Source organism: Capra hircus, chromosome 5 (assembly GCF_001704415.2).
Source record: "Capra hircus breed San Clemente chromosome 5, ASM170441v1, whole genome shotgun sequence".
In the NCBI taxonomy this organism is placed as follows: Eukaryota; Metazoa; Chordata; class Mammalia; order Artiodactyla; family Bovidae; genus Capra; species Capra hircus.
In genome coordinates, this window is record NC_030812.1 from 46,998,787 (window position 1) to 47,011,558 (window position 12,772).

General features: G+C 39.3%; 1 protein-coding gene across 1 annotated transcript; it reads left to right on the forward strand.

Annotated features, from left to right (window-relative positions):
* LLPH (LLP homolog, long-term synaptic facilitation) lies at window positions 1-6,170 on the forward strand. The gene is made up of 3 exons (XM_005680215.2): window positions 1-254; window positions 2,144-2,355; window positions 5,567-6,170. The coding sequence occupies exons 2-3, from the start codon at window positions 2,151-2,153 to the stop codon at window positions 5,743-5,745; spliced, it is 384 nt and encodes a 127-aa protein (XP_005680272.1). The 5' UTR covers window positions 1-254; window positions 2,144-2,150; the 3' UTR covers window positions 5,746-6,170.

Here is a 12,772-nt window from a genome sequence, read left to right on the forward strand (position 1 = left end):
CTCCGAAACCAACTTCAGAATCTATCTGGGAGGGGCCCAGCTCCAGGTACGCAACTTACCCAAAGATCAGGAAGCGCGTCAGCTTGGAACTCCAGAGGACTCCACCTAAGACATCCGGGACATTTTGGCTCCCGGCAAGCAGCGCGCCACCCGGGAGGGGCGGGCCAGAGGAGCGGGTTGGCCGGAAGGCGGAAGTGCAGAGGGTTCCGGCGGCGTGAGCATCGTGCGTTATATGAATTCCTAGGTTTTCGCAGGTGGGTTCTTTACCGCATGGCTTCAGTGAGGCATGGGCCGTGGTACTTGATTCCGCCGCTAGTGGAGAGTCTCCTCTCAAACCATGTACCTCTCTGGGCAAGCTTGAGCCCTGTCCAGAAAGGCAGGCCTCTCCTAGGGTCTCGCGTTGTCTTGGCGGCTCTGGTCGGGCTTCCCATTGCTCTGTGGGAAGTGGATTCCTCCTTCAACTCAGCTCAGGTTAACCTCGGCCCTCAGAGTTGTGTTCCGTAACCTTTTTCTTCCAGCCCCTCGCAGGGCTTGAGTTGTACACAGGAAGACAGAGTTAGTTTGTGAGTACTGGCGTCCAGAAATGATAACTCCGCCAGTCATCCGTTCAGCGAGTGTTTGCTTAAGCTTTACTATGTGCACAGCGCTAGGCATTGGGGGATCCAGCAGTGAACAAGATCTGTTTATCCACTGCCTTCGTGGAGCCCACAGACTACCGGGAATGACAGAAAATGAACTTAATTTTAGATTTTAAAACGTATTAAGAAGGAAAGAAAAGAATAATGTAGAGAATAAAAGGAGGCGAGCTTACAGAGGTCAGAAAAACTCTTTCCGAGGTACTGAAGGATTAGTTCCTAGGCAAAAGAAGGGTGAATGTAAAGATACTGAACTCAACGTCATTTGGACATTTTTCTCTTTTTTTTCCCCCCAAATGTCATTTAACTGCTTTATTGATGTGTAATTACCACAACAAACTGCACATATTTAAAGTGTATAGAATATTTTGTATATACACATTCAAACGTAAATCTGTCGGCACAATTAAGATGATGTTGTAAGTCATACCTACAAGTTTCCCTCTAAATTCTTAATAATCCCTGCAATCACTTCCCAGCTCTCATCACATTCCCACACTGTCCCTTGGTTGTCATTGATTGGGCTTGTTTTCAGATGTAATTGTGGAGGGGTGGAGCATAGGAGATAGAAGTTGAAGGAGGCAGGAGCCAGGTCACAAATAACCTTGCAGAGCTTGAATATGTGAGGCAGAAAATCGTTAATTTCAAGAAAGACTGTATATGCCCTTCAAGTTTTTAAAAGCTCACGTTGACTATTCTGTGGGGGACAGGCTGGGACTAAGGGGTGGAGAGATATCAAGAATAGAAATATACAAGTTTGAAATACCTGCTGGTTTAGTCACTAAGTCATGTCCTATTCTTGCGACCCCATGGATTGTAGACTGCCATGCTCCTCTGTCCTTGGGATTCTCCAGGCAAGAATACTGGAGTGGGTTGCCATTTCCTTCTCCAGGGGATCTTCCTGAGCCAGGGATCAAACCCGTGTCTCCTTCATTGCAGGCAGACTCTTTATCAGCTGAGCTATAAGGGAATCCCTTGAAATACCTAGATTGACTTAAAAGGGTGGATAATGAGGAAAATTGGGGTGGGTAAGATCACCTGTAGGTTTGGGGGAAATTAAGATGCAGTTAAAAGATTTATAAAATATTTTATAAGTTGTTACATGAATGTAAGGCAACGGTGCTCTTCGTGTTTTGGAGGAAATTAAATTTCGACATCATGTATGGTTAAATTTCTACATCTCGTGTGGAAACTATAGGAGCTTTCAGAATTGGCTGACATACAGTACAGTGTGCCAGTGGCCACAGGTAGTTTGGTTTGCTATTTGTGTTATTTAGTGGCTGTCGGATTTGGTGTTTTTAATTGTTATTTAGTGGCTGTATATGCCTTATTGATCCTCACATAATTTGCACATTATGCCATCATAATCTATGAACAGAGTGAAGAGTTTACTTTCCAATTGTTCATGTGGTGCAGAGATACCTTTTGACTTGGTTTTCCAAAGATTTGCCTTTTTTTAAAAATAGTAAATAGTTGCTTTTGAAAATGTAATTTTGTGAACTTTCCAGGTAAAATATGGCTAAAAGTTTACGGAGTAAGTGGAAAAGGAAGATGCGTGCTGAAAAGAGAAAAAAGAACGCCCCAAAGGAGCTCAGCAGACTTAAAAATATTCTTAAAATAGATGGTGATGTTTTAATGAAAGACGTTCAAGAGATAGCAACTGTGGTAGAACCCAAACATTGTCAAGAGAAAACGCAGTGTGTGGTGAAGGATGAAACAGGTGAGATTATGTTTAAAAAAATTTCTTTTTAATTATATCAAACTTCCCTTTGTGACTTTTTCCTTTTCAACTATCTTCCATTTTCTCACACTTGCTCCTCTACAAACCTGCCATGCCACATAATTCTTTGTAGGTGCTACTGGAGATTCTATGTTTAGCTATTTTAAAGCCAGTTCATGTGAGTAAGCATGTTTTGGATTATTCAGAGCCTTTGGTGCTTATACAATAGCCTAGGTGAAGTGAAGTCACTTAGTCAGATCTGACTCTTTGCGATCCCTTGGACTGTAGCCTACCAGACTCTCCTGTCCATTGGATTTTCCAGGCAAGGGTACTGGAGTGGGTTGCCATTTCCTTCTCCAGGGGATCTTCCCAACCCAGGGATCTAACCCAGGTATCAAACCCAGGTCTGCCCACATTGTGGGCAGATGCTTTATTGTCTGAGCCACTAGGGAAGCCATTACAATAGCCTACGTGTCTCAGAAATAGACAGTACTATGGGAATAGACAAACCCAGACACACACTTGTTGGAAGGGTACACAGGCATCAAGAACTAGGCAGGATAGAAGGAGGTCTCCTCATTTTACCCTTTGCATGATCTAGGTTCCATTCTGAGAATCCTCTGTCCTTACTACCTTAAAGATCTGTTTCCCTGTATTTGATTTTGACAGATTCTGGGTGCTCTGTGTTTGAATATAGTCTGAAGTCGGAGGCTGTATATAATGTGTCATTATATAATATGTATATGTATTATACATAATATATATATATTATGTATATGTATTATATGTATATTATGTTTGATATATGTATATAATGTCTCTATATAGTAGTCATTATCCCTGGTCTCCCTTTGTTTTATCACCCACCTGTAAACCATCAGCACATCTTGACTATCCCCAAAATACATTCGGAATCTATCCATTTTTCTTCTGCTCTCACGCTTTTACTTTAATGACAGTTGTCTCTTGCCTGAACCACAGTAGTAGCCATTTTACTTCTGTCTCAGCTTTTGCTCGTTTCTGATTCGTTTTTGTCACATCACCCAGTATGATCTTTTCAGGATATAAGTCAGTTATGTCATTCCCATGCTTAAATCTCCTCATTATCTTTCCATGTGTTTACCACAGCCTGCCTCGTCCTACTTAATCTCATTCCAACACTTCTCTTTGAAAAGGCCCTAACCACAGGCTGAAGTTTGCTTTGTTATTCTCTCCTCAGCAGACCATTGAGAAGTCCATGAGGGCAAAGCTTATTTGGACCACTGGAACAGAACCTAGAACAGCACCCAGAATAAACATTCACTGACCAGTTATTGAATGGCTAATGTATATCAGGCACTGTTCTAGGTCTTGAGGCAACAATGATGAATAACAGAAATGGTCTCCATCCTAATGAGATTCACATCACATTGGAGGAGACAGACAGTAAACCAGACAAATGAACTAATGTCAGGTAGCACAGTTCACAGAAGACCTGTACACCCTCGTGAGTTCCCAGAGGAGGACATTCTGGACATGTCCTCCACAACAGATAAGGTTGATGAAAGATGGACCACAGCATTGCTGTGCTGAGCTTCCTGTTAGAAGAGCTGGATACCTTGAGTGTGACCTGGGTAAAGAAGTATGGCAGCCCCAGAGTATCAGGTCTGCTCTGTCATCAGAAGCTTGCTGCTTGCTACTGTACCTCTTCTAGGTACACTTCATTGAAAGTGACCAGTCATTCCTAATAGTTTATGTTCTTCTTAAGGCCTGTCTGTTAGAAGGTTGAGTGTACTTCTTATTGACACAACTATTTTAGTTAGCTCAAGAAAGCAACTAATCTGAGAAGTGTTCTTTTAACTCACATGTTTTCAGAACCATTTACTTAGCCCTAAGGCAGTAATTCAAATCCGTATCTCCTAAATGGTTCCTATTTAACTTTTACTATCATAAAAGGACAATTGTAACAGTGTTCTCTTTGTTTTTAATTTATTTTTTACTGAAGTATAGTTGAAGTATAGTTTAGTTGCCATGTTATGTTAATTACTGCTATATAGCAAAAGGGTTATATATATATACATTCTTATTCATATTCTTTTCCTTTGTGGTTTATCACAGGATGTTGAATATAATTCTCTATGCTATACAGTAGGACCTTGTTGGTTATCCATTCTATATATATGTGTTTATATCTGCTAATCCCAAATTCCCGATCTAGCCCTCTCTCACTGCCCTCCCCCTTGGCAACCACCAGTTTATTCTCAATAGCCCTGATTCTGTTTCTGTGTTATAGATAGATTGATTTTTGTCATATTTTAGAGTTCACTCATGAGTGATATCGTATATGGCTTTCTCCATCTGACACTTCACTTAGTATGATAATCTCTGGTTGCATCCATATTGCTGCAAATGGCATTATTTCATTCTTTTTTTGTGGCTGAGTAGTTTTCAGTTGTATATATGTACCACATCTTTTTTATCCATTCATCTGCTGATGGACAGTTAGGTTCTTTCCATGTCTTGGCTACTGTAAATAGTGCCGCTGCAAACATAGAGGTGCTTGTATCTTTTTGAATTATAGTTTTGTCTGGACATATGCCCAGGAGTGGATTGCTGGATTATATGGTAATTCTTATTCTTAGTTTTCTGAGGAATCTCCATACTGTTTTCCACAGTGCCTGCACCAACCTACATTCCTACCACCAATGTAGGAGGGCTCCTTCTTCTCCACACTCCCTCTAGCATTGTTATTTGTAGACTTTTTAATGATGACCATTCTGATCAGTGTGAGGTGGTACCTCACTGTAGTTTTGATCTGCATTTCTCTAATAATTAGCGATGTGAACATCTTTTCATGTGCTTATTGGTCATGTGTATTTCTTTGGAAAAACGTCTCTTTCAGTCTTTGCCTATTTTTTGATTGGATTGCATATCAACCTTCTTAAGAAAGTTCCTCAGTGATTAAATAGATGATGTTTCTAGTTCCTCACAGATGTTTTATGTCTTTCATGGTTGTGGGAACACATGGCATGTGTGTGATTCTCCTGAATGTGCTGTAAGGAGTTCTTTGAGTATTAGTCAAAGAGCATTGCACAAATAAAGGATGTGTGTTTTTTTGCTTTTGTAGTTGCATGCCACTTTTAAATTCAATGTCCTCATTACATTAATGTGCTTTATCATGGGGCTGTTTCTTCATTTGTGAGTATTAATAGTTTTCCCATTTTTTATTCAGATGACATGAAAATGGAGACTGATATTAAGAGAAACAAAAAGACTCTTCTAGACCAGCATGGGCAGTACCCCATATGGATGAACCAGAGGCAAAGGAAAAGGCTGAAAGCAAAGCGAGAGAGAAAGAAGGGAAAAAGCAAAGTAAAAGCCATGAAGGCAGCAAAGGGTTTGACCTGGTAGACTCTAAAAACTTGAAAAATGCAACATGGGACAGGTCTTTGATTAGAATGTATACATGGATTTCAGCTTCCACCAAATGAAAAGTTTATTTCCATTTTTCAACTTGGCCTTTTTCTTCAAGCCCAACATAACTCCTCAAATTTGGTAACTTGAATAAAATATTTGATGAGTAAAAGTACACTTGATATTTCAATTGAATGTTGTCCTATATGCGGCGATTATCAGACATCAGAATTCTCTCAAGTGTTAATGCAGTTGTAATCGTTCAGTCTTAGAAAAAGTAAAATATGACATCATGCTGACAAATATAACTCAGATTTAAAGTAAATTGTGTCACTTGAAAAATATGTCAGTGGATCATATAATCAGTACTTATTTGGAGTTTTGATTTTGTATAATTCAGAGTAAAAGATACATCAGATCCTAAAGATCTGTTCTTTCATATATCCTTAAGGTTTCCTAGTAGTAGAAAAGACCAGATTCTTCACTTCAATTTTTAAAAAATCTTAAATTTTTAGGTAGAATATTAACATGTACAAATTAGTGTGTTCCATCTTTTCAGAAGATTTAAACATCGTGGGAACTAGTTTAATGTTCTTCAGTTTTCATATTATTCTCAGAGTATAGTTCTCAGATTTTCTGGATGTGTTGTGAAAAAAATACATTACATGGTCACATCAGTTTGGGAAGTGCTGCATTCTTGAAGATTGAAAGAAAATATTAGCTTAGGACAGCATATCATGGAGATACTGCACATTATTCCAAACCACCACAATAAAGAGAACCACATGAGTTGTTTGGTTTCCTAGTGCATATAAAAATTATGTTTATATTAGTCTATTTTGCAGCAGCCTTTTATGTTAAAAAAAAAGATATATAACTTAAAATAATGCTGTTGGGAAAATGGCGCTGATAGGCTTATTTGACAGAGGGTTGCCACAAACCTTCAGTTTGTTAAAAAAAAATTATATGCAAAGCATATAAAATGAGGTCTGCCTATGTGGTCGTGTAGAAATCTAGCAGACTTCCAGGTGTTAGGGACCCAGGGAACGAGGCAAGGTGTTCGCCCTCATGGGTGAACTCAGAAGAGGCTGTTAGATTCTTAGGAAAACCAAGTTAAAAGTGAGACCTATTAGAATAATCACTTAATCATGACACAAATGTTGTACTGGGCATGTTGCTGGGCTGGGACACAATATAGAAATGAAAAGGACACAACCCAAATCTTTTAGGAGATGTGAAGCTGAAATTTGACACTAGTAAAGTCTTAGGATTATTTTATATAATAAACTTTTCAATCTACTTAGTGGTTAGTTCACCAAAAAGTGGATTATTTTTAAATACTTAAGCTAATAGAAGATGTGAGTTGAAAAGTTCAAAAAAGTTCATGGCCTTTTTTTGTCTTTTGGTGTAATTTTGAACAACAGAGTTTGTGAGGAACAGGAAATACATAATGTTAATTCATGAAATAAAAAGTCGCTAACATTGTCTATTTAAGCCATGACAATATCAGCATAAATATACCGGCTAAGTTGTTTGCTCTTTTCACCCATCATAGAAATTGTCTACATCAGGGATGTTACACACTTGGTGTTTATTTAAAATTCGGCAGCATTGTCAGGTATGTTTTTGGCAGATTTTGTTTAAGTTGGAGGTTAGAGGCCAGTGCTAAGTATTTGTTCATGTTTTTTGAGACTGATAATCTTCAGTTGGACTCCCAACGGTAGACAGATTTTTTTTCATCCAGGACCTTTCAGTGATGTTAGGCTATTCACTTAATGTTTGTCTACTCATCAAGTTTGTATAGTCAGGATTTAACATAAATGTTAACAGAACCAAAATAATATAAAGATGTATTTGAGAAATATGTTCTCAAGAGTCCTGTGTCCTCTGACAAGTTGGCTATCAAAAGCTGGCAGAGTTTGTGATGGGTGCCTCTAAGGTCACTGAGTTCCTGAACTGTGTGGTCAGCAGGATTTTTGCTACCTAATTTTGGTGGGAACTGTAGCATTCTGAAATAAGTACAGCGTATGATCACTTCTTTATTGCTTTTCCTGAAGGTTGTAAATTAGTCCTCTAATCCCTTAAATGATTTAGCCTAGCTTTTTGTCATCTCTTTGACTGATGTCTTTCAGATAATTCTGTAAAACCACCAGGTGGAGCTCAAGCTAAGCACCAAACCTTTTTTTGGAATGAGATTGAGTGGGCTAAATCACGTTAGGGATTTAATGTGACATTTTGTTTTTGTTTTTTAAAAAATCAAGTTTAAAATATTATCTAAGGACAATAAAAATTGCTTTCATTTATTGATTCCATATCAGGCCTTAGTCATTTAGTCTTCAGTTCAGTTCAGTCGCTCAGTCATGTCTGACTCTTTGCAACCCCGTGAATCGCAGCACGCCAGGCCTCCCTGTCCATCACCAACTCCTGGAGTTCACTCAGACTCGTGTCCATCGAGTCAGTGATGCCATCCAGCCATCTCATCCTCTGTTGTCCCCTTCTCCTCCTGCCCCCAATCCCTCCCAGCATCAGAGTCTTCCAGTCAGTCAACTCTTCTCATGAGGTGCCCAAAAGTACTGGAGTTTCAGCTTCAGCATCATTCCTTCCAAAGAAATCCCAGGGCTGATCTCCTTCAGAATGGACTTGTTGGATCTCCTTGCAGTCCAAGGGACTCTCAAGAGTCTTCTCCAACACCACCGTTCAAAAGCATCAATTCTTCGGTGCTCAGCTTTCTTCACAGTCCAACTCTTACATCCATACACGACCGCTGGAAAAACCATAGCCTTGACTAGATGGACCTTAGTTGGCAAAGTAATGTCTTTGCTTTTGAATATGCTATTTAGGTTGGTCATAACTTTCCTTCCAAGGAGTAAGCGTCTTTTAATTTCATGGCTGCAGTCACCATCTGCAGTGATTTTGGAGCCCCCCCCCAAAAAAGTCTGACACTGTTTCCTCTGTTTCCCCATCTATTTCCCATGAAGTGATGGGACCAGATGCCATGATCTTTGTTTTCTGAATGTTGAGCTTTAAGTTAACTTTTTTACTCTCCTCTTTCACTTTCATCAAGAGGCTTTTTAGTTCCTCTTCACTTTCTGCCATAAGGGTGGTGTCATCTGCATATCTGAGGTTATTGATATTTCTCCTGGCAATCTTGATTCCAGCTTGTGCTTCTTCCAGCCCAGCGTTTCTTATGATGTACTGTGCATATAAGTTGAGTAAGCAGGGTGACAATATACAGCCTTGACGTACTCCTTTTCCTATTTTGAACCAGTCTGTTGTTCCATTTAGTCCTAAAATCTTTCTTTCTTTTTTGTTTTTTAATGTTATTTATTTATTTAAAATTTTTATTTTTACTTTATTTTACTTTACAATACTGTATTGGTTTTGCCATACATTGACATGAATCCACCACGGGTGTACATGCGATCCCAAACACTAAAATCTTTCAAGTATTAACTCATTTAATCTTCTCAGCAATCCTATTATCTCTATATACACCAGTGGAAACTGAAGCAGACAGGCCATATAGCTGGGACTCAAATTCAGACAGTCAAGCACCAGAGCCTATCCTCTTATAATGCCATTCTGCCTCTTAAGGGTGTACAAACTTGCTAAGAAAAAAAGTAGTTTTAGGATAGAATACTTTTGGTTCAGTCCGTTGGGGATACTCAAGATTAGATAAAGAGCAGATTTCAATAGAGAAATGATGTATATATAGACCTCTTCTCAAATCTCAAATGTCCAGGCCCAAACCAGACTGGCGTTCCTTTAGTGGCATTCCTTTAGTAGCACACCCTTAAAATGGGTTGACCCCATCCTAATGGTATAGCACACATTCATTGGTACTCAAGCTACTGATCAGAGAAGAAATGTAAACTGCAGTTGAAGCTCTAAGAATCAGTGGTTTTGACTACATCTCTTCCTCTAATGTCATTTTATATACATCTTCCCTTTACTAGTTTACATGCTGCCTAGAATAAATAGGTAGCAGAATATATTTGCTTATGAGGAGATGTGGATATTTTCAAAATTTGGGTCAATATATCTGAAATATGATTTTTAGGAGTTAGAGAAGGTAGTAATGGGCTATAAATGACTTGTTTTAAATATCTGAAATGTGTGTTAAATATCTGGAGTGTGTTGATGGTGAAGGGTAGTGTGTAGGAGTAGTGAAGTGAAGTGGTAGCCACAAATAGAACAAATAGGAGGAATCTAAAGAGACTTTAGGGAATTCCCACCTATTTAAATACTACAACTGAGATGCAGATGATGGGTTGCTGACTAAGCTTACGAGCTGAGAGACTGACTTCTGATGCCACTTGGCAGAGTGATTCACATTCACATTCACGCCAAACACAAAATATCATGCTTTTCCTCTGCATTTGCCAGAATATAAAAACTCCATTGCATTAGGTGCATACCAGTTTAACAAAGTGTTTAGGGGGATTGTTGTTTAGTCGCTAAATTATGTCTGATTCTTTTGAGACCCCATGGACTGTAACCTGCCAAACTCTTCTGTCCATGAGGGGTGTTAGGGAACTGTTAAGTCCTCAGGCCAGTTTAAGGACACTCTGTTGTTCGTGGGGTCCCATCAGGTAGCAGGAAGGCCAAGGCCAGCTTTGTGCCTGCTTACAACCCCCTCTAAAGTTTACACAGTTGAATGCCAGGAATCTCCTGCACATATTTTAGAGCAGGAAAAAAAGGCGTGTGTGTGCTTAGTTGTGTCTGACTGCAACCGCATGGACTGTAGCCCACCAGGCTCCTCTGTCCATGGGATTTCCCAGGCAAGAATACTGGAGTGGGTTGCCATTTCCTCCTCCTAGGCATCTTCCTAACCCAGGGATCAAACGGGCATCTCCTACATTGGCAGGAAGATTCTTACCCATGAACCACCTGGGAAGCCTGATTTCCTAAGATATTAGTAATAACAGCCAACATTTAGAGATTGCTTAATGTGTTAAATTTTTTACTTATACTATTTCATTTAATCCCTAAGTCAATACTGTGAGATCGATACTCTTATAATCCCTGTTTGCAGAGGAGGAACCAACTTTGGAGAGGTAAATAAACTTGCCCAAAGCTATGCAACTATTAAACTGTGATCAAGACTGTCTGGTGTGTAGAATGAATGTCTCTGATGGTATGCTTCAGAGACTGGTTTCGACTCAGTCTTAAGGAAGAGCCTTCTAAGATGTTGGTTGGGAGGTGAAACAAGTAGCCTTGGGAGGACTGTCCTGTAGGCGTAATGCTGGACAGCCACTTGGTTGGAATGTGGCAGAATGGACCCAAATATTGTACTTGGAATTTCAGTGGAAAGCTGGGTAAGTCTTCCAGCCAAGGAGTGCCTTACAGGAAGTTGTTCACTTTGAAATGTACTGTACTTATTTAGCCCTTTTTTAGTTTTTTGGCGCCCCATGATTGCAGACTTAAGTATCTTTTTGGTGGAAATAACAATCTGAAATCTTCTTAAATTTGTTAATGTCGTTAAGTCTGGTATTCATTCCAAGTTCTGCTTTAAAGTATGGAAAAACGTTAAAACATCTGCTTTAAACAATGAATAGGGTGAAGTCCTTCGCATTTTAATTTAAAGAATGACATTGTTTTATAATACATTAAGTTTATAATATGCAGAGTATATTTAATTTCCTAAAGCGATGACTTGTCTTGGCATTATGCTATCTTATGAAACACTTTCTCACTCTCACATTGTGTCTTTATAGTTTTCAATATCAGCAAAACCTTTAAATAGTCTTAGTTGGGTGTTGTGTATCACTGTACAGTAACTGCTAGTACATATGGTATTTCTGATCCATGTAATAAAGTACATTTGTCATGTATCTTGTGATCTGCATACCTTTCAGCTGTTACTTCATAAATCTGTTCCATCAGAGAACTGCTTTGTACAGCAATGGTTGAAGCTGCTTTTAATAAACTAATATTTTGTGTCTTTTATATGTAATCAACAGGGAGTATTACAGACTTGTGCCTCTGTGGAGAAACATTCCACTAAACTTCTTTTCTCTTGACAATAATGGGAAAAAAAAAAAAGCTTAGGAAGAACACAGATGTTCAAGAACATATGTTGTTTGCTCCCAAAAGTCAGCTGAAGATCTTTTGTATATGCTCCAGGGTTTTATTTTTATGTTTGTTTTTATTTTTTTGTTGTTTTAATCCTTTAGAGAAGAAACTATACTATGTGATGAGAGGCAGGGAGATAAAATTACAGTGGGAGACCAACGTTGGGTACTCACACAAAGAGGTGATATTCTTGAGCAGAGCGGTAGGCAATTGGCCAAAGATTGGTCATTCCTACATGCTTTCCTACGCAGACATAAGCACTCTGCTCTAGGTTTAGTCTTTGTTCTGTCTGAACTTCAAACTAGTATCGTCTTCACAAAAGCATAGATATTTACTAATGCAGGAGTCCCTTGAGTAATTGGATAGGGGCTGTTGTCTTTATTCATCTGTAGAACTTTGCTCAGTGAGTAACGTCTCTACAGTCTGGGCAATTGGTTATTGATAAATATAATGAAATATTCATGGAAAATACTCAGGGAAGCTGTATGCCTTGGGTGAAATTGGTATGGTTGTCCTTTATAAGCCTATGAATCTTTAAGAAGAATCACCGTAAAGAGAATGGGAACCAGCTGTTCTGAATCTCCACTGACGAAATGGGTTTTAACTGTAGCAGAAGGAATTTGGGTTAAATGTAAAGAACTTCCTGAATGTGAGTGTTATTTAAAGCCAGGTTTGGACTGAGAAGAGGCTGTTGAATTGTCTCTCTTGAGGAGAGAGAAAGAGAGTGCTGCTGCTGCTAAGTCGCTTCAGTCGCGTCCGACTGTGCGACCCCATAGACGGCAGCCCACCAGGCTCCCCCGTCCCTGGGATTCTCCAGGCAAGAACACTAGACTGGGTTGTCATTTCCTTCTCCAATGCATCAAAGTGAAACGTGAAAGTGAAGGTGCTCAGTCCTGTCCAACTCTTGGCGACCCCATGGACTGCAGCCCACCAGGCTAGAGAAAGGAAT